At 41.1% G+C, this 23287-nt stretch overlaps 1 protein-coding gene across 1 annotated transcript; it reads left to right on the top strand.

Moving 5' to 3' along the window:
- The first annotated feature begins 6681 nt into the window (after positions 1–6681).
- snx18a (sorting nexin 18a) lies at positions 6682–22798 on the top strand. The gene is made up of 2 exons (XM_061729536.1): positions 6682–8436; positions 21407–22798. The coding sequence occupies exons 1-2, from the start codon at positions 6930–6932 to the stop codon at positions 21658–21660; spliced, it is 1761 nt and encodes a 586-aa protein (XP_061585520.1). The 5' UTR covers positions 6682–6929; the 3' UTR covers positions 21661–22798.
- The last annotated feature ends 489 nt before the right edge of the window (positions 22799–23287 follow it).

A 23287-nucleotide genomic window follows, 5' to 3' on the forward strand; every position in this document is an offset into this window, starting at 1 on the left:
CGCGCAGCGCCGTCACGTGACCAAACACATGGCTATTTTCATTTTTCCTCCCCGAGCAGCTCACACATCTGGATGTTCAAAGCTGATGTGTGGATCTGACGTTTCCATCCTAGTTTTGATTTATTTATAGCATATTATGTTTTTATCCATATTAAAATAGAAATAAGGACTGTCTCAGAAAATTAGAATATTGTGATAAAGTTCTTTATTTTCTGTAATGCAATTTAAAAAAAAAAAAAAAAAAAAAAAAAAAAAATGTCATACATTCTGGATTCATTACAAATCAACTGAAATATTGCAAGCCTTTTATTATTTTAATATTGCTGATTATGGCTTACAGTTTAAGGTTAAGATTCCCAGAATATTCTATTTTTTTTAGATAGGATATTTGAGTTTTCTTAGCCTGTAAGCCATGATCAGCAATATTAAAATAATAAAAGGCTTGCAATATTTCAGTTGATTTCTAATGAATCCAGAATGTAGGACATTTTTGTTTTTGTAATTGCATTACAGAAAATCACAATATTCTAATTTTCTGAGACAGTCCTGTATTTACTGTCTATGCCAGTTCTTAACAATCATCTATTGATGGTAGGTGGCGAAAGGCTTCTTCATATAATTGTATGTATTAATTAATAAAGCTTAAATGATGAAATAAGAGATACAATATTGTAATGTAGGGATGGATAAGGGGAATAATGTCGATAGAGATAAATACACTATCAATGTGAGAGCCATACATTCGTCATACGTCGTACTGTATGTGTGTATTCACATTGTATATGTACAGTAGCCTACATAGAGATAGATCATTCTTTTTTGTACTACAATCATAGCTTTATGGTATAATTTTAAGACATTATTAATACAATATTAATACATTATTATTATTAGTTATTATAACTTGTTTTTTACCTTATTTTTAATTTTACTTAACAATTGTTTAATTTCTTTTTTTGCCTAGTTTTAATGGTTTTAGCTCAGTTTAAAAGAACAGATCAAGTTGTATTTCACTCCCTGTTTTACTTTTGAAAAGTATCTTGTATCTCTTGTATCCTGATTTACAATCTGAAATGCATTGCTCCCATCAGTTTTATATGTCTCCTCAGCAAACTCTTGATGGGCCTCTGTGTCCAAAATTAGAGGAAATTAAAAGAGTGAAAGTGGAACATTTCTTAAGCGACTGCACAATATACAATATTTCATAAAATGTTCTATAAAGAAACAGCTCCCTTAAATTTGTCACGTGGAGTAGGACTGGATGTCCTGTGAACAGATCTAGAAGGTGTGGAGAGGGTTTCGAAGGGACACGATACATTAATGTCCACAATATTTTTTTTAACAGGTTCATGCGGAAGTATTGTCGTTGGAATGACCGAGCCAGTCAAGCGGGAGAGGGAGACCTCTGGTGGTGGATAGGAACATAGTGATGGAGTTGCCTTCCTGCCTTCCATCCATCCATCCATCCATCCATCCATCCATCCATCCATCCATCCATCTGTCTGAGTTGTCACTGTACCAACAGCAGGGTGTAGTCTGATGTGTACCCTAATACATAAAGAACAGTTTGAATTACCATAATAATAAATACATTTGGAAAATACTCAAACCTTTTACTGTTCTAATGAACTAACAACACACACACACACACACACACACACACACACACACACACACACACACACACACACACACACACACACACATACACACTCTCTCACACATGTCAGGAGCTCTTTGGCATTCAGGGTTATACTCAGAAACACTTCAGAACACAGAAAATCTGCTCTCCTACCTAAGCTACAACCAACTCCATGATTTATATAATCCTAATACAGAAATATTTCTGCTCATATTTCATATTGAGAACAGAGTGACTGTTTAATATGGATTTTTTTCCCCCTTAGGTATCGTAAACAAGGCAAGGCCAGTTTATTTCTATAGCACAATTCAACAACAAGGTGATTCGAAGTGCTTTACAAAACATAAAACATGAATAAAAGCCAGGAAAAAATGTAAACAAAACAAATTAAAAAAATTCAAACAAAAAAATAAAAATAAATAAGAACAATAGATAAAATAACATAAAATCAGTAGTTCAATTATGATTATGTTTTGAAAAGTACCAGTGCAGACTTGGAGTTTTAGTGAAATACAGCAGAGAACAGGTGAGTCTTCAACCTGGACTTAAATACACTGAGTGTTTCGGCTGATCTGAGGCTTTCTGGGAGTTTGTTCCAGACATGTGGGGCTTAGAAGCTGAATGCAACTCCTCCATGTCTGGTTCCGACTCTGGGAACTGATAAGAAACCGGATACAGATGACCCGAGAAGTCTGGAAGGTTCATACTGGGTCAAAGGTCACTCACTTCAGATGTATTTTGGTCCTAGACCATTCAGAGCTTTAACGACCAGCATCAGAACTTTAAAGTCTGTCCTCTGACAGACAGGAAATCAGTGTAAAGAGCTCAGAGCTGGACTGATGTGGTTCACTTTTATGGTCTTAGTGAGGACTCGAGCAGCAGAGTTCTGAATGAACTGCAGTTGTATAACTGATTTATTTAGGTAAATCTGTAAAGATGATGTTACAATAATCCAGCTACTAAAGATGAATACATGGACTAGTTTTTCCAGGTCCTGCTGAGACATTAGATCTTTTAACCTTGATGTATTGAGATGATAGTAGGCTGACTTTGTTATTGCCTCAATGTGTTTTTCCAGTTTTAGATCTGAGTCCATCACTGCACCCAGATTTATGGCCTGGTTAGTGGTTTTTAGATAGAAGCTCTGTGGCGAGCTGTAATTGTTTCTCTTTGGCTCCAAAGACAGTTACCTAAGTTTTTTTGTTTAGCTGTGTATCAAATTCCGAAGAATTCCAAAACGTAGTCCTACTAAAAGAAAATAATCATAAAAACAGCCACTAGGGGGCTGTATCCACCCATGCAAAGCACGCCACAACAGGGCCGCCAAAGAGTGTGTAAAACACTGAATATTGTTTATTCTTGGTGCTTGCAGTGACGTTTCTCAAAGAAAATGTAAAGAAAAGCATAAAAGGTGGTTTTTAGAAAAGTATATTCATATATAGAAATGTCAAATTTTGACTTTATATGTATAAATGTAATAGTTGGCTTCATTCACTGTATAAAGTTCTTTGAAATGGCACATTTCAGCAACATCCTATATTGGTTAATGGCATAGACCTCCATCTGATTTTAAGGTACTCATGCATTACCGTTTTTACTCTTATTCCTATTCAGAGAAACATGGATCTGCTGCAGTCTATCCCAGCTCTTTTTGGGTGAGAGAGAGGGGTACACCCTGGACAGGTCACCACTCTGGTGCCAGATTTTACCATATCAAGCTATTTAGACTTAACATTAGTCTGAATAAAGAGTGTTGGCTTCAGAGTAATTTAGTCTTTTTCCTGAAAATTACCGTCAACAGTTAAAGTTCGTATTGACACGTGCTACAGCTTCAGTGGATCATGTCAATAAACCTCCCAGGATAAACTCTCCCACTGGAAAAAAGGCTTCAAATAGTCACATATCCAAGTGTTCTGAATTCCCCCTACTAAGAGCATTTTCTATTTTATCAAAGGGGTTTTATTGGCAGGACAATCTGACCTAAACTGAGCAATTTTCTTATTGGATGCAGTTGTTTGGTTATTAAAACAAACTAACATCCATCACATTGACAAGCATTGTTTACTGTGAAACTGGTATATTAATCTAATAATAGAAATAACTGTTACCGGTGGTTTTATTTTTCTTTTCTTTTCTTTTTTTTCCCAATAAGGGAAAGACAAGCATTATAAAACATTACGGTTAAGACTCACGACCTGTCTCTATCAGATTGGATCTGATTTTCAGTTAAATATTTTACGATATAACTCATTAAAACTGTCAAAAAAATAAATGTACATCATCGATCAGTCACACAGCAAATGCTTTTATCCAAACGATGCAGAAATGCTGAACAAAATCCAAGCTTCAGTACAGTAAGATCCTCTGACAAGCACAGTATGTGTTAAATATATTGAATTATGTTAAAATAACAGAGAACAAGTACAGTAATGCAAAGCAAGTGATGGCCTAGTGGTCCTCAAAGATTTAAATAAAAAGTGGTTGGACTTATTTATCTTTATCCATCCAGAAATGGAATTCGAGCCTTTGAGGATTACCAAGACCTGGATGAATCTACGCCAGTGTAAAGGTCAGCTGTGTCCAGATGTTAGAACTGTCAAGGGAGGATGAGAATTTTAATCTTCTCAGATTTTTTACTTTCTTCTTTTTCTAGATAGCCTGAAGGTATACTGCTCTAGAGACTCTTTGCATCTCTTTCCACTATACATAGTGAAACCAAAAGTAAAAACTAATTGGACTGAAACTACTTTTGAATAGAAATTACAGTGCTGAATGTGATGTGTAAGAGGAAGGGACATGGGCCTATATTTTTCCATGTACATATCTGGTTACAGACTCTGTAGACAAGCATTTGTGATTTGAATTTGATTCAGGCTGCCATGGATAGCAAGTGGAGTTCAACACAATGTTGAGTGGTATGTGCCATCTGTGGATAATTAAACACCAGCAATTCTGCATTTGGGAACATCTGTATATTTGTTGCAGCAGTCTAAGTGAGAGACAAACATTGCCTGTAGTAGGAGTTTAGTAGCACACTGATAAAGCTACAACTTAAGTTTTCAATTTTTCTGATGTTTTAAAGTGCCAAGTTACATAACTCTGACATGGTGAGAAAGAGCAATTTATCATCAGTCATGACGCCCACGTCTCTTTCAACGTTTGTATAGGAGCTAGTTCAATAAATAACACAATAAACACTTACTGAATTGACCTTTTCATGACAAAATATTATTAATAAAACAGATCTTTTGAAACTCAAGAATGTAAATAGAAGATTAAATTAAAAAGAAGTTTATTCTAGTCAATTTATGAGCTGGTCGGCACATTTATATATTTTTAAGTCAGTTATTATAACTGACTAAGTCACTGATTAGATTTAAAAATAGCTGCGTGGCTCACCTACTCAGTTCTGAACAGAAACTATGGGTTACAAGAATAGTCAGTGATGTCAGCATTCCTCCAGGATGATAAAAGGTTGGCAAGGTCCCAGAATAACCCGGTACATTTGTATACCATTTACATCAGCTGCAGTCTTTGCAGCCTTATAGGAAATTGCAGAACATGTACCTGTTTCATGACAGTGACTGTCCCTCCATTGTTTGAGGAATGTTGCAGGGAAATTGCAAGTAGCAAGTAGAAAATCATTAACGTGTAAGATTGATTCACATTCCTTTCCCCAAGATATTTCCTTTTGACATCTAAGAAATGTAAATTGATCTATTTTCATGTATATATGTGGCAGAATTAACATGACACTATTGGGAAAAAAAGACTAAAGATTGAAATTGTGTGTTAAGTGATCATGTAATCATTTAAGGCAAGTTACCTGTGTGCAGCTTGTAGTTTTCCTTGAAACACTATATATATATATATATATATATATATATATATATATATATATATATATATATATATATATATATATATATATATATATATATATATATATATATATATATATATATATATATATACACACACACACACACACACACACACACACACACACACACACACACACACACACACACATCCATCCATCCATTATCTCTACCTGCTTTATTGTAACCCTAACCCTAACCCTGTGCAGGGTCACGGGGGTCTGCTGGAGTCTATCCCAGCTCATTACAGGCGAGAGGCAGGGGTTCACCCTGGACAGGTCACCAGTCCATTGCAGGGCACACACACACAAACACACACACACACACACACACATATATATATATATATATATATATATATATATATATATATATATATATATAAGATTATATGTAAGATTTTGAGTTTTTATGGGACTAAGTGTAATATATTGTTTGGCCCCGTGATTATTTGGCCAAGTTTTGCCTTCAGTAACTGTGTGACTGTGTGTTACAATTCTTTCTGTGTGTGTGTGTGTGTGTGTGTGTGTGTGTGTGTGTGTGTGTGTGTGTGTGTGTGTGTGTGTGTGTGTGTGTGTGTGTGTGTGTGTGTGTGTGTGTGTGTGTGTGTATATGTATGTATTATATGCATTATAAATGTAATTTTGCAAGTAGTAAATAGTAGAAAGTAGAAAACCATCAAAGTGTAAGATTGATTTACATTCCTTTCCCCAGGATATTTCCTTTCGACATCTAAGAAATGTAAATTGATCTATTTTCATGTATATATAATATGTGGCAGAATGAACTATTGATCATATATTTATATAGCCTATGTTTAAACACATATATATAGGTTTGGACACACCTTCTCATTCAAACAAATGGGGAAGTTTGTCCAAACCTTTGGTCTATATAATATATAATACTATATATAATAAGAAAAATAAATTAAAAAATTAAAAATCCACTTGAGACTATATCCATTCTGCCATTGCTTAATTAAAGAAGAAGCAGAAAAAAACCAACCATCCTCCTTCTTTGCAGGCGGTTTGTTCTCCAGCATGTTTAGAGAGGACACCAGTGAGCGGGCGGTCGGTTCGTCTGGTCTGGCTGCTCGACGGTCGCAGCTCCGCCCTCGACTAGTCGTCCTGCCTCCGCGGCTTAAAGGCAGGGGTGTCGGAGCGGAGCAGCGACAAATACCCGCACTGCAACCTCTGGCTCCAAACACCGCCGCTCACGCTCGCCTTCAGCAAAACACAGGACGGGACCGTAAACGGGGGGCTTGTTTTTCTTTTTCCCCCGTCGTGAGAAGTTTGTGCTCGGAGTTTCGGGTGTAGTTACGGGTGTAGTTGGGGGTGGGCTGCCCAGCCGAGGTCGCCGCTTGCCCCGCCGCCTCCTCCCGCTCCTCCCGCCGCCGGGGAGCCATGGCGCTGCGAGCCCGGGCGCTGTACGACTTCCACTCCGAGAACCCGGGGGAGGTGTCGGTGCGGGAGAGCGAGGTGCTGACCCTGCACAGCGAGCAGGACATCGACGGCTGGCTGGAGGGCAGCAACAGCCGCGGGGAGCGGGGGCTGTTCCCCGCCTCCTACGTGGAGGTCCTGCGGGGCGACGCGGGCGACGCCGCCGCCTCCCCGCCCAGCGCGGCCGGGGACACTTTCCCCGACTCCCGCTACGCCAACATCCCCCCCGGGGGGTTTGACAGCTCCTACAAGCCCAAAGTGGAAAACTTTCCCAAGGCTTCTCCTCCGGGCTTCAGCACCTTCACGGTCCCCCTGCAGCAGCATCCCCAGCATCAGCACCAGTACCAGCAGCCCAGCCAGGGCAGTGATGACGACTGGGATGATGACTGGGATGACAGCTCCACCGTGGCCGATGAGCCAGGCACCGGGGGAGGAAGGTACCATGACTTTGAAGGGAATGGACCCTCCACCTACAGGGTGTCAACGTCCTCCATGGCGAGAGGTCAAGCACAGCAGGCAAAGAGCTCTGCCACCGTCAGCAGAAACCTGAACCGGTTCTCCACCTTTGTGAAGTCTGGAGGAGAGGCGTTCGTGCTCGGGGAGGCGGCCGGGTTCGTGAAAGATGGGGATAAGATCTGTGTGGTGACGGGCCAGTACGGCCCCGAGTGGCAGGAGAACCCGTACCCGTTCAGCTGTGCCATCGATGACCCCACCAAGCAGACCAAGTTCAAGGGCATGAAGAGCTACATTTCCTATAAGTTGACGCCCACACACACGCAGAACCCGGTGAACAGGAGGTATAAGCACTTTGACTGGTTGTACGCTCGCCTGGTGGAGAAGTTTCCTGTCATCTCGGTGCCACACATCCCAGAGAAGCAGGCCACAGGTCGCTTTGAGGAGGATTTCATCTCCAAGAGGAGAAAGGGCCTCATATGGTGGATGAATCACATGACCAGCCACCCTGTCCTGGCCCGGTGTGATGTCTTCCAACATTTCCTCTCCTGCACGGACGAGAAGGCCTGGAAGCAGGGGAAAAGGAAAGCGGAGAAGGACGACATGGTCGGGGCCAACTTCTTCCTCACCATCAGCCCTCCGGCGGCTCCGCTCGACTTCCAGGAGGTCGAGAGCAAAGTGGATGGATTCAAGACTTTTACCAAGAGGATGGATGACAGCGCCTTGCAGCTCAATGCCACCGTTAGTGAGTTCGCTCGCAAGCAGATCACCGGCTTTAAGAAGGAGTATCAAAAAGTGGGAATCTCATTTAAGGTCCTGAGCCAGGCTTTTGAGATGGATCAGCAGGCGTACTCCGTAGGACTCAACCAGGCCATCTCCTTCACTGGAGACGCGTATGAAGCAATCGGAGAGTACTTTTCTGAGCAGCCTAGACAGGATCTTGACCCAATCATGGATTTATTAGCTCTTTACCAAGGACACCTGGCAAACTACCCAGACATCATCCATGTTCAGAAAGGTAAAGCAACAACACAGATATATGTCTTAATTCCTCATTTATGTGTGTAGAAAATGTTATTGTTTCTTTCAAATTTAAAAATACGAATCCCCCAAGGGAGATGAATTGTTTTAGTAGTCATGAACACTTTCCTTTTGTTTTGTTGTCAGAAATAACTAGGGGACTAGTTTTCCTTTTTTCCCTAAGCCATAGTAAAAGTGTTATTACTAAATTCAAAATTATGATTTAAGTTTATAGACATAAGAGGACCCCCACCCCACAAAAAAAGAAGAAAAACAACTAAAATGAATAAGCAGAACTTGTATGGCACAATGTTGAAGATACCAACCCAGGGTCGACAACTCTTACATGTTTCATACCAGCATTCAAAACACATTTCTTTCCCCAGTGCAGTAAATCTGGTAACCAACAGGACTTGGTGAAATGAATGTGCTTCCTGGCCATATCAAGATAGGGCAATTATTTGTAGGCGGTGATGGTGTTGTTGAAGAAACACTCCAATCACAATGGCGCTTATGTCAATTTGTCAAACAAACAGGCGTGTTTGCGTTTGGAAACTGGCCTCTGTGCTGCTGCCACTGTCTGAGCCACCAGCTGAATGAGGGGTGGGTGGTACTGGCACCCATTTGTCTGTTATTTATTTTCCATGACATGTGATGTGTTGACTCAGACGCTTTCCAACCTGACTTGTACACAAAACAAGATTTGCAGGTTAATCCTTCATAAATGACTGTCCGCGTGGTTTCTGGTCCTAACACAGACGAGCTACATCAGGACATGGCCCTCGCCCGGCCACTATTTTCACTGCGTTGTGGTTAAATGTCAGTCTCGTGAGAGCCAACAGTGTTAGGCAAACGGCAGAGCATTGTGGAAGAGTTAGGGGGGGAAATACTCACCACGGTTTCTATGTGTGAGAATGTGAAAGAGTGGTTTGCTTCTTGTGAGGAGAAAATGATAAAGGAAATTGTGCTGGATTAACACAATCATGTGAAGGTCTGTGTTCACGCTCGAAGGTTAATGTTCATTGCTCTTCCTACCAGATTGATTGAATAGAGAAAATAAAATAAATATGTAGTTCAGGCACTTAACCCAGAATGCTTGATTTTTGGATGGCTTTTTCTTTTTAATGACTGCTTTTTTTTGTTTACAATTCCTTCCAGTAATAGCTCTGGTAGATTTAGTTTTCATTCTGGTTTAATGCATTCATTGATCAGCAGGCAGTCCTTTTAAAAACTATTTAATAACTGCCTGATAGGAATTATGTGTTCTGACGCTGGAGATTTTACACAATTGTTGAAATTGCTACCATTACCCTCCCTAAGAACAGCTGGATACAAATTACAGAAATGTAATTTTCCACCGTTGTTTCCATGTTTTTCATTATTTTGGCCCCATTTCTTTGCAACGGTTCAATGCCACCAACAGTTTATCTCAAGGCTCCTCTAATAGTCACTCTATTGAATTTCCATTGAGCATTTATTGTCATTAACACAATTAGTTGAAAGCACTATAGAGTGGTAGAAACATAAAAGACCAAGAAGCTGAAGGAGATAAGACAATTTGTTGGGTTTACTCTAAAAAACAGGCTTCTATAAAAAACCTTTTGAAGTTGCTGGCAGTCTATGTTTAGCACTGTTGTAGTAGTTGCTGTATAAGAGAATCATGGCTTTGATGTACAATTTGGATAGTATACAGGTAAAATAGTTAAGTATGATTCAAAGGCTTACCAAACAAAATTTCATTCAGCTCGCTCCAATCAACTCCAACCTCTTCTCTATGTAGAGATTAACAACTGCAGGTATCAAATGTTCTACTTTAACTGTTATTCACACATTTCTGATTTCTTTGTTCTCTGTAAAATCCAAGTCTGGATATATAAATTGTTCAGGATAGTTGATGATGTACAAACAAGATGGCAAAGGATCCCCAAATTGAACCTTTTGGTACACCAGTATAATTTTTCAAATGTTTCTCATATTTTATGATGTGGACATACACGTGATGTTCTCTCAGAAATGGTTTTACCAATTTGATATGGGAAAAATTAAGCATTGAATATTTTAACAAGGGCGGGCATCACAGTGGTTAGGACTGTTGCGTGACATCTAGGAGGTTCCTGCTTTGAATCTTGGCTGGGGCTTCTTTTGTTTGCATGTTCTCCACAAGCTTGTGTGTGTTTCTTTTCACAATCAAAATACATGCATGTTAGATTAATTGACCTTTTTAATTTCCCCTCTGGAATAAGTGTGAGGGTGTGTGGTCTTACATCTATGTAGTTACAGTATAATTCTGCTTTTTGATCAGAGCGAGCTGGGGAAGGCTTCAGCAGACCCCGTGACCCTGAACAAGAAGAATCGGTTGTAGATAATGAGTGGATGGATATCTTATCAGAAGAGGCTGTATTATAGGCTTTCTTTAAGTGAAGGAAGATAAAATCCTTGATATAAAACCTTCTTTGTCCAATTTAGCCAGAAGAGTTTCCATCAGGAAAAAGTTTGCAATTTTTTTTCTTTCTTTTGAAGTCAATGATGCATTGTGTAACATCGTTCAAAATGATATGATCTGTTCAGACATCCATATAATAGAAAACATTTACCTCCAACAAAACCACTTCTCCAAGTCTAACCTGACTGACGGCTTTCTGAGGATTGATATGTTCCCTGCACGCTTGTGCATATTTTCAATATCTACACTTGCACTTCAAATGTCATTACTTGTGTTCGTACTACGAAGCGAGAGAGAAGTTAATTAGTGAGGTTTTTGCAGTCTTTAAATAAGGATTCACTGATTCTTTTTGTAGTCATTTGCCAAATCAAATGATGCGGAAACTTAATTTAAATATTATTAATGTAAATACGGTGATTCAGCTTTTAGTGCAGCCGTCTCACAGCTAGAAGGACCTGGGTTCAATTCTTGCCGGGAACGTTGTGGGTGTTGAGGGCATGTTTACTTCATCGTGTCCTCAGCACCGATAGCCTGGGTGGGGTTGGTGAAAGGGCCTTTCTGTGTGGAGTTTGCATGTTCTCCCCGTGTTCCCTTGGGTAGCTAATGCACGCTACCCTCACAGAAACATGCAGCAGTCCTGGGCTATACACTGCCTCTTCTGGCCAGCCGGGGTGCCAGATGGGGTGGGGAGGAAAACAAAAAATTAAGAGCTTCTGTGCAGCCATCCAGAAGCATTGGCAGTCCTTTCTTTCTTTTTTATACAGTAAATGAATATAAACTTTTTACTACTAGTGATTTTCTGCCACAATTGTTCTTATTAGGTGAATATTTTTCTCAGAAATCAGTGAATTTTGTTCACAGTAAGTTCAACGCTCTGCTTCTGGCTACCAAACAATTACCCTTATGGCTCCTGTCTACCTGCAATCCTTCATCCAGAGCTACACTCCGCTCAGCCAGTCAAAGACGGCTGAGCCTTCCACCACAACGTGGTGTGAAATCTGTAGCCAGACCTTTCTCCATTGTTCCCCGATGGTAGAACGACCTACAAAACTGTCCAATCCACAGGGTCCGTACCTAATTTTAAGAGCAAGCTAAAGACTCAGCTCTTTTCTGCATTTAGTTAATTTTCTGCTCATCAGAATGAGTTGGGAGATTTGTCCAGCTCTTTGCATGACTCAGCACTGAGAAAGCTGCATGCACTTATGCCAAAATTGTCACGGTGTGGTTTAGTTGAGGACAAAAACACAGGAGGCAAGAGTTCCAGAAAACTCAGGTTTATTGACAGGACAAACCAAAAACGCTGCTGAGCAGGATCAAAAGGCTGAACAAAAACAGGAGACATGGAGGGAGCAAACAGTACGGACCAACCGGGAGCAGGCGCAAGACAAGACTAGATATACACAGGGGATAACGAGACACAGGTGCGGACAATCAGGGCAGATGGGAAACAGGACGGAACTGAAAACACAAACTGGGGGAAATGTCAAAATCCTGACAAAAATGATCTTATGATGGTGAATTTAAGACCTAGTTTTGCTGAATAAAGTGATGGAGGGAAGACGAGAACACAAACACACAAAAAACAAAACAACCCTAGCATTAGCATGGCAGCACCTGTGTCCAGCTGGAATCTCAGCATCTGACCAGCTCTTATCCATGCTCTTTGATTTCTTGCTTGTGTTGTTCTCTCAGAAGTCGCTTTGGATAAAAAAATCTAAATGACAGAAGTAGTAGTAGTACAAACTGTCAGATGATTCCATCCATCCATCCATCCATCCATCCATCCATCCATCCATCCATCCAGCCATCCATCCATTTATCCATCCATCCATCCATCAGCATCTGCTCATTTGGGTTTGGGTCACAGAAGCAGCAGCCTAAGCAGAGAGGCCCAGACCCCCTTCTCCCCAGCCAACTCGACACCAAGATGTTCCCAGGCCAGCATTTATTGGGTCTGCTTTGAGGCCGTCTCCAGGTTGGACATGCCCCAAACATGCAAGGATGCATCCCAGCCAAGTATCAGAACCATCTCAATTGGCTCCTGTCAATGTGGAGGAGCAGTGACTTCTTCCCAGATGACTGTTCACATCCTGTCTATAAAGGAGAGTCATGTGGATTAAGCTCATGTGTTCAAGGATGTTCAAGACCATAGGTGAGGGTAGGAACATGGAGTGAAAGGTAAACAGAGAGTCTCACCATGTGGCTCAGCTCTCTTCGTCACAACAGACCTGTCTAGTCCACATTTCTGGTGATCTACTGCTCTGGCTTTCCCTCAGAGGTGAACAAGAACCGGAGATACTTCACTTGAGGTACCACCTCACTTATGACCTGGAGAGGGCATTCCTCCCTCTTCTGGCTGAGAATAAACATGGTTTTAGATTTGGAGGGGTTGATTTTCATTCCCGTCACATCATACTTAACTGCAGTGAGCTCCACAAAAAGCAGAGATGAAATCTTGAATCCCTCTGGTTTATGTGAGCGCCTCAAGCGGAAACCTGAGCGCAACTAATTTATCTGATGATCACAGTTGTAGCCCCAGTTATTTCTAATCTTGGCGATGTTTGTTGAACTTCACTTCATTATATCCCCCCCACCCCCAAGATGCAACTCTTTATTCACATTTACTCCTTGGAGATCCTGCCACTCCTAATTTTAGCTCCACGACTGAAGTTTTGCTGATGATAGTGCCTGTGGACATCTTGCTTTGGTCCCTGCGGACACTTGGTCCGGTCCCTTCACAATAGATAGGGCGATGAGGAAGCAGGACAGACGGTGTTTAGGAAGCAGTGGGAAACTTCCCAGTGGACTCAAATCAAGTCGGGCGCATCGGCCACACACGACCGAGATCAGGTGACGCAGCCGCTGCAAAGTCTGCTGGGACAAAACCAGCATATTTCCAATAAAATAAAACTATTTGGAAGACCTAGCTGCTTGCACGATAAGTAGAAAAGGAAACGCACACATTGATTGATGTAGTAAAGACAAAACTGACATGAAAGTACATGAAAGTAAAATAACTTAGCTTAATGAATGTGTAAACTCTTTGATATTATCTTGTTTTTAATTCTCTGAGGCTGTTCATTTCCTCCTCTATAATTCAAGTCCAGTTCAGCCAGTTTTTTTTGTTGTTATTTTTAACACTCATGCATTCCTTCTCCCCTGAATCATTTTATAAGCGAGGAAACATCCCTAATTCCTTTCTGTTTTGTAGGGAAAGTAAAAGAGGAAAAACAATCACTCTGTAAGAAGTTATGAAACAAGTATGATGGTACACTTACAAAAACTTTAAAAAAGGTTCAAAGTTAAGCAATCACTGTAAAGAAATATTTGTGCAGTAAAGTTTGATGTTGGGTATTTGCCTCAGTGTCTTGGATTCTTACTCACTACTTGCAGCCTTTTTTTCAGACTTTTTGTCTCAAACCAATTCGTATTTTACTCCCTTCTGTAGCTTAAATACAAGTGAAGGAAATGCGTCCACTTAATTGTTATTCCTCTGTTAGACGGTGAGGTTTTCTACTGTCTGCATCTGAGGAGAAGTTGGGCCACATACTTTTTGTTGACATCAACCAAAGTAGACGTTTCCTCAGCTGAAGTGGCTGCACCAATCAGCTGGGATGGAAACAGAGTTTCCCCACGCAATAGTGTGCTGTGGAAGTATGAATCAAAATGTTGAGACAAAAAAAAAGTGGTAAACGCTGGCAGCTGTGAAAAGAAAAAAGAACAGGTTGTCTAACCGTTAACCCATATTTAGAAGAAAGGTCTTGGATTTGTTGCAATCACATCAGAGTTGCTTTTTGCAGGATAAACAAAGAACAAACCAAATCAATTACGTAAAAGCCTTTTCAAAAGCTGAATTCCCTTCTTTAGTTTCCTCCATCCATCTCATCAGGACCGCAGACTCCAGGCAGGTTTTTATTTGTCCCAGTAACGGGTAAAGTGTGAGCTTTTCCCGTCGAGGAACTTTGACCAGCACTGTATTGATCTCCAGCTCCGCAGGGACACCATTAGCCATTAGTGTTCAGCTTCACAAGGGCAATGATAACTCGCGTTATTGACCTGCTTTGCTTTCCAAAAAAAGAACCTATCGAGCCTCACGTGCATTGCTCTTGTCTGGAGCCGATGTTTAGGCCTGACGGCATTCGAGTGTGAACTTTAAGCTCTTGAAAAAGGGGAAGGAAGGGTGTGAGTCAAAAATGGACTCTTGTTTCAGTCCAGAGATGGTGTTGAAGATAACTGTGGTTGGAACTGTACACTTCAGAAGCTATTGTACAGTTGAAGTGAGCAAATACATTCTGAAAGCTTTTACTTTGTATAATCAAGACTCAAGTGGTGCTTGTTGAGTATTAAATCATATGCTTAGGTCAAAGTGTGTAGTAGTGAGAAGTGTAGTCTGGTCTGCAGTCAACGCCGGTTCTCTCTCAAAGGTTTGGATTGTTAGAGGATCATTGTGTTTTCCTGCTGACCCCTGAGGGAACGCTGCAGGTCTGTCCGATATATCGTTACACGTTATTTGAATGCCCTCAACCGCACAAGAGGAGGGCTGTAGAGGTAACGTGATGAAACGGGGGATTGCCACAGGTCACTGGCTCACACTGGCTGGTTGTTGTGAAAGCAGGGATTACGTAAGAGCTGAAACAGCTCCCTCCAAAACGTTCGGGGCGGCCGGGTGCCACTGTCACACACCCTGGGACGGTTTTGTAAACACGCAGTCAACTTTTCTTTCTCTTTTTTAACTAATTTGGACTGATGTGCTGCCATGTAAAGGTTCCTCAACAGTGATGCGGGCTTTGGGCAGAAATCAGTTGGCTTATGGCTTTAAAGTTTGAAGATTTAAATGACCATTCATCCATATCGTAGTCGGTGGCTGCAAAGCCAGACGACAAAGAGGCCAGAAGCAAAACAAAACATGGAAACAGCCTCACGACTACTGTTCGTTTGTTTCAACGGAGGAAATATTGGAGTCACTGGTGATTTGGATTGCAGACTTTTATTGCGTAGGATTGTAATTTCCCTTTTTATTACAAGAAAAGGATGTCAGATCTGTCCTGAAGTGAAATGTTATTGTGCGTACTTGTGGTGAAAGGGTGGATCGGGGCTGGGTCTGGAGTGATGCAGGCACTTTATTTGTCTGTCATGGTGCATGGTGAAACTGTTGATGTACTGGCTGATTTATTTTCTCAACCAAACTTAGTTTGAGTTATATCTCAAACGTGTCTCAGCGAGGCCTCATTAGAAGAGAAAAATGGGAGGGCGATCATGTTGAATCTCACAGTGATGTCCTTGATGAAAAATGTATATTTGAAAAGTGATTATTTAATTGGTTTACTCGCCAAAAATGAATTTGCAAACAAATCACATTTGTTTGTCCAACCTGATTTAATACCTTTTTAAATCTTTGTAGTTTTAACTGGAATTAAAGCAGGCAAATTAAAAACTTAACATTCGTTTCTGGAACATTATGGACCTTTTTTTTTAATGCATTTTCTGACCTTTCGTAGAGCAAACAGTCAGTTACCAGAGAACCTGCTGTTTGACCAGCAGGACGGCTTGTTCAGATTTTGCAGTAGTCACTAAAAGGACGTGGCTCTGCATACTGGAGTTTGCTGACACCATCGTCTGTGACTGAACCCTTGCCTTCCTCATAAGGTCTCCATGGTAACAAGTATCCTTTTTCTCCATCAGTGGGCTTTTAAAAAGCAGGAAGCCACAGACCTTTTAAAGTAAAGCAAACACCTTTGTGATTTAGGTCTTTGGACATCTGTGTTTGTTCCTGTCTCTTTTAATATCTGTCTGGCTGGAGTTTTTTGTTTAGCCTACCTTTCTCTCAAGTTCAAAGACCTGCAAATGTGATGGAGTTAAAAACCAAGAGAGGGTGAAGGGATGTCATGTTGGAAGAAAAAATACCTGCGTATTTCAAAGTGTGTTGCGCTTGAAAACTGTAAATGTTGAGCATTGCACATTTTAAGCTTTTTTTTGGTGTGAACTTCAAGGGGAAGCCCAAACAATGATGGGTTTGGTCCTGATTTCCTCTGTGATTTCACATTACAGGAAACAAGGCAGTTCCAGCTGAGCGCTGCTGACTCAGGGCACATGATGACCTAACTATCTTGTGACATGTCAGTACAGGAAATTGTGCTTATTACCTTCCAGTCACAAATGTCACCTCCACACCTACGCGACCGCTCGGAGGATTACATTTGTCTTCCTAAGATGTTTTAATCATCAATGTTGTTCATTCAACGATTACAACATGTCAGTGTCAGGACTTGACAACCTCACATCCTCGAGCTTCGTTTACTGCATTAACAAAACTGAACTTCATTTTTATATATAAATGTGTGTGTGTAGGGGTGGGTTAAAAATATCGATATTTTATCGATATGCATGTGTAGGAACGATTATCGATACATAAATCCAAGTATCGATTAAATTTTTTTTTTTTTTTTTTTTTTTTTTTTTTTTTTTTTTAATCCCGATTTTTTCCCCCAGTGCTCCTACCTAAGTCAGTCCTGGGCATTGCTCCATCTACCAACCCCGGGAGGCCCTGCACTGAGCTCAAGTCTCCTCCTTACTTGAGGAGTGAGCAGGCTGCTTCTTTCCACCAGACCAGTGGGGTTTCTCTGGCCGGACGTGGCGCGTGGAAGGATCATGTTATTCCCTTATTGTAACCAGAATATCGATATCGAATCGTATCGTATCGTCTTGGGACCTAGTGTATCGGAATCGTATCGTATCGGGAAGTCAGTGATGATACCCAGCTCTATGTGTGTGTATATGTATATGTATATGTATATATATATATATATATATATATATATATATATATATATATATATATATATATATATATATATATATATATATATATAAAATGCCCACTCTTTTCTATAGGAACAATAAAAAAATTAAGATAAAGGTGCGTCTAATGCAGATGATCAATAGATGAGTGACTAAAACTGTAAATGTTAGTCATCTTTATTCTTTCCTTGATTAAAAAAAAAAAGTCAATTCTCAGTCTTTTTTTGTCAAATGTATTTTTGCACTGAACGACAAGCAGCACCAAGAACTTGTGTAAACACCCACACAATAAGTTTGATGTCACTTTGACCAGTGTACGTGTCTTTTTCTTTTTTCCTAGTTTCCGTTAATTTGATTCATTGCTCACTGCCCACCACTTCTCTTACTTTAGTCATTAAGAAAGTGTCAGCAGTTCCTTCTAGACGTGAGATTCTGGCGTCGCGACCCTGCTTCCTGCTCCTGCCGTCGAACCTGCTCGCTGTAAAGTTGGCCACATTTCTTGGTGTGTGTGTGTGTGTGTGTGTGTGAGAAAGAGAGAAATGCATCTGTCCTCTTACACCACAAGTCCACCACAGTGACAACAGCAGCACCATCAGTTTGACTGAGAAGCTCATGACCTGAAACACAAAACACTTTTCAGCTTGTACTTTTACATAAAAATGACAAAGTATTTGGTAGGCCTACCCAGTTGTTGCAAAATCCATAATGATTTTTTGAACAGTTATCATAGCTCAGAGACTTGTGCGTGGCTCCTTGGTTCAACACAAGGTGAAATCTCAGGTTTAGAAATATATTCCTCCCTCTTAAACCCGTCACCACTAAAGTCCTTCTGAATAAAAGAGTTGAATTTTATCCTTCATTTGACAACTTTCCTGTTTGTTGAGAGCTGAGGTGCTTGCTCTGACCTGTTCCTGATCAGTTTGGGTCGGTACAGTTGAGAATGATCGGACCAAGATACGATGTTGTGCTGTTTTGTAGAAGAGGTCGACCATCGTACCCTCGCGACAGCTTGTCTGTTCATGATTATCAAAGACGAAGGAGGCAGAAGTGGAGGAGATCCAGCACCCAAACCAGTGTTCGTTCTTCTTGGAAAAAAAAGAGTTTGAGAAAACAGTAAAGATTGTTGCATAATTTGTTTATCTCCATTTCAGATGGAAGAGGTGATCCTTTGTTCAGTCAACTGACTGCAGTGTTTCTAGCTCCACCTTAAGCGCATCATACCTCTGGTTTGGGCAGGGTTTTGGTGACAACATACTGTAGATGAAATATTATTTAGGGTGCATTTCCAAGGGAAAACTGCAGCAGTAGCATCAACTTGCTTGTTAAATTTCATTCCAATATAATCCATGTTACATCCTTTTATTAAAGAAGTTAGATTTGAACCTTTCACGTCTTTTTTTTATGTTACAAAACATAACGTGTGTGTGTGGTTGAACTTTAATCCAGTTTAGAGCAGCACATCCTCAAAGATTATTTAAACTCCGATATATTACTTGCTAATATCTTTTTACTAAAAATAGTTTCTTAAGCTTCACTTATTATGAAACCTCTCAAAACATGTAGTGCTTGTCATTCTGTGAAATGTATATTTAGCTGGACACACACTGGGGAGATAGTTGCCAACGTCAATAGTGTGTCCTCAAAACTGATACCAGCCTTGGAAGTTGCTATTAAAAATGCTGGCAAAATACCCTTAAATGGTCGGAGAAGAGTTTGAGGTCACGTAATGTAGTAGATGTTTTTGGAGTTAGGGCCACTTTCATTCTTCTAACTATAGATTGCAGAAAGCAACAGTTTCTCAGGAAGTCTGGAACAAAGCGGTCAGACTTGGATGTACTCCCGCTATTTTAAGTCAGTTTGATTAGTCAGAGTAAAGCAGAAATATCTGTTCTGGGAGGCAAGTGTACAGAAAAGTCATCACCCAACCAAACAAGACTGATTAATTCAGTTTCCAAGTAAATGAGTGGGTTTCATAATTGTGAGAAAACCAGCAGTCTCTGACTCCGTGATGCTGAGGGTTGGTGAGAATGCTGAATCACAGATCTTAAACCAGTTCTAATGAACTGAATCCCAACAACTGAGATTCTAAATCACAGAAGCACACCGAGGAAATTAAATATATGGGTCACTTTCCAGCTTTTGAGTGATAACAGTGTTAAACTGAGCAACTTAGACTCAACATGGTCGACGTGACCTGCTGACGGTGCAGATGCAGATGCAGATGCCGGCTCGGAGCAGCACAGCACACTCGTGGGGAAAGCAGAGTCAATCCTGCTCTTTGGTGAAGCTCTGCAAAACTGAGGCAGGTCCTGGACGTGAACATCACTGGTCTGTCAATGTGGATCTGCACGTCAGTGTGCCAAATGTCTCTTGACCGTGAGCAGGACTCCAACGATCAGTACACTTTTTTGACAGAAATCGATAATAAAGTAATCACCAAGGATCTTAATTGCAGACTATTGTCGACACAAAAAAATAAAAATTCAACAGAGTGAAGCATCTTCTTCCTTCTTATCTTTGCTAAAAGATGCACATGCGGAATAGAGCACAGCGCCAGGTAAATGGGTAAACAATGTTGCGGCTGATGCGTTGTCATGGCGACTGGCGGCAAAGTTCATAAAAAGATGTGTTTTTGAATTAGGTGTGCATCTTTCTTGTCTATGTTTGTTAATAAGCACATCATTTAAAGGGGACCTTTTATGCCATCTAATACCTATTTTAAACAGGCCTTGAATGTCTTAAAAACAAGCTTTTGATTGTTTTTGCTAAATAAATGAGAAATTCAGCCTCTAAGCCATGTCTTTTTATCTTCCCAGTCTCTAACCTCATTATCTATGCAGGATTCTGAATGGGCGGGGCTATGATAATGAGGCTCTGTGCTGATTGGCTGCCTGAATGACGCGATACACCGCTATGAAAAAATGGCGGAAGCTCCGGCCGGCGGAGTTAGTTGTGGGCGTGGTTTCACGCATCGGAGGCCAACCGATGTAAATCGCTCCGTCGTTACGTAACGACGGGAGCAGAATCTGAACGGCTCGTAGATCCACATCACACTGGACGGCTCATCCGGGCGGCTGTACAGACACTGCAGAATTTGGTTGCTTTCCTCCTTTTCTGAGTTGGCAGGCTGAGGGGAGACCACTTTATATATGTTAAAGCAAGAGAAAACGTGTTTTCCATAAACAACCTCATGCAAAATTTAAAAGCTGAGAGCTCAATAAGAGCAATTTAATAGTTATGAGATCCATGATCCCATTAGTGTATTTATCTATCAGAATAGTCGTTAGTTGCAGCCCTGACCGTGGCTCTGCTCAGTTTGGTCTTCCAACTGTGCAACCTTCACCAAATCAATCCTTCTGAAACTGAAATAAGTAAGAGCTAAAATCAAACCTGTACCAACCTCTGTACTGTATCATTACCAATATATGAGCGTACTCCTCAAACACCCCCACTGCTGCGTAAAAGCAGTGTTCTGAAGAAAATGAAGCAATTTTCAGTTCTTTGTACGATTTCAGATTAAAAGTCTAATTCTACACCTCGGTAAAACATACTTGTTAGACTCTGAGCACGTTTTGTGTGGCTCACACAAACATCTGAAGTTTTTCCTCATGTTTTCCTCACATCAGCATCTTTACATTATGTTTTTTTTTTTTTTTTTTTTTTTTTACAGTGATATAATAAAAGCCAAACAGATATTAAAATATTGTTCTTTTTAATCCCCAAACAGGAGCCCTGACAAAGGTGAAAGAGAGCCAAAAGCACGTGGAGGAAGGCAAGATGGACCTGGCCCAGGCAGAAGGCATCAACGACCGCTGCAACATCATCTCCTTCGCCACGCTGGCCGAGATCCAGCACTTCCACCAGATCCGCGTGCGAGACTTCAGGGCACAGATGCAGCACTATCTCCAGCAGCAGATTGCCTTCTACCAGAAGATCACAGGGAAGCTAGAAGAGGCTCTGCACAAGTACGACGACGCGTAATGGATCCCTTTATCTGCTCGGGGGCTTTGTCCCCGGTGGTGAACGGCCACGTGCCTCCCATGGCCGGCTAGTGGTGCCCTGGCCGCCGGCCAGCACCACACCCTGCTGAATGCTGCTTATCCAGCACACCCGGGGATCAGTCAGCCGTAAAAATGAACTTTTTGACCAAGGCCGTGCCCTGGGCTTTTGTTGGGACAAATCTTTGGGCAAAGAAAAAGTACTTTTACGATTTTAGGCTACCTTTTTAATATAAACAAGGGTCTAATTGTGTTAACTTTCAGCAACGATGGTCCAACACTTGGTTGCGTCACATGAGTGAATATAATGTAATCAATGTTGTGACCTGCGGGGAGAGATCCTTGTATTCACTGCTGCCTACGCATCTGGTGCGAGATTTCATATATCAAGTGTTTTTTTAATAAAAGGCGTGACAACTATTACGACACTGTTTTTAAACGATGGTTGAATTGACTGCCCGTCCAGGAGCGGCGCCGCTCTTGTGACCAACACACTGCCTTTCCTGGAACCCGACCCTCTCCCGGACAGACGGGACCGAGTCGTCCCTCACCCAGCAGCCACTGTCCCCGCCGTCTCGCTGTGCCTTCCGGTTACGCCTCTCTGGACACTTTTGTTACTAGTTACTAAAAAGCTGTATGTACTGTTTACGTAGAGATATATTGTATTTGTTCTTACAAAAAGCCACAGGCTTTGCAGTCGTTGGGGTCAAAAGATCACTGTGCTTTTCAAGAGCAGTGGAAGATTATTATCTAATTGTGCCGGTTCTGTTTGTTTTTTTTTGTTTTAAAGTGGCTCCGTGATTCATTTTTAACACTTTTAACAGTGCGCCAGCATCAAAATCAGGGATTACCTGCTTTGCAAGTAACGAAGAACACGTGATACATCTGAGACCCACATTCGTGCAAGCAACGCTTTGTCGTTCAGATTTGGGTTTGCGTTCGGAGGCCATGCTGCTGGAGGGTTCCTCGACAGTTTTAATAACGCAGGCCTTCTCATTACACTTCTCATAACACTGTTTAAATGCATTGATGTTTTTAACCTTTTATGATGCTGGTTGCACCGTGAGGAGATTAATGTAGAAGCAGAGATGCAAAATAAAATCAGCCTCCACAGAAAGATGTTGCATGGTCTCGTGTGTTTCATCAGATTCATAAAGAAGTGTTCTTGTGAGTTTGAGGTTTTCCCTTCACTTAAGTGGATAGACTGCATTTACATGCAGTCAATAACCCTTTTAAAACCCGAATATTGGCAATAACCCGAATTTGCACGGCCATGTAAACACCAATAACCCCTTTGAATAACCCGAATTAGCTCATATTCAGGTTTTTAAAAACCTGAATATGACCCCTGGGTTACTCCTTTTAAAACCTGAATATTCAGTCATGTAAACGCCTAACGGAATATCCCCATCAAACGGAACATGAATTTGTTTTCTGCGCATGCTCTGTTCACAAGGAATCCTGGTCTTTTGAGTCCAGGAAGTTCTTATAAACACGGAGAAACACAAGACCAGATCACGTTTGGAGTGAGGAGGAGACTAATCACTTCATAAATGTAATGAAGGATATGAACATTTTGGCATTTGTAGACGGTAGAAAGTACCGGGATA

This window comes from Cololabis saira, chromosome 9 (genome assembly GCF_033807715.1).
Source record: "Cololabis saira isolate AMF1-May2022 chromosome 9, fColSai1.1, whole genome shotgun sequence".
Taxonomy (NCBI): domain Eukaryota; kingdom Metazoa; phylum Chordata; class Actinopteri; order Beloniformes; family Belonidae; genus Cololabis; species Cololabis saira.

What these genes read in the sequence shown, in the direction of transcription:
- snx18a (XM_061729536.1), top strand. Translation starts at nt 6,930, where the DNA reads ATGGCGCTGCGAGCCCGGGCGCTGTACGACTTCCACTCCGAGAACCCG. An exon ending in CATCATCCATGTTCAGAAAG is followed by an intron (nt 8,437 to 21,406) that starts GTAAAGCAACAA and finishes ATCCCCAAACAG; the next exon opens with GAGCCCTGACAAAGGTGAAA.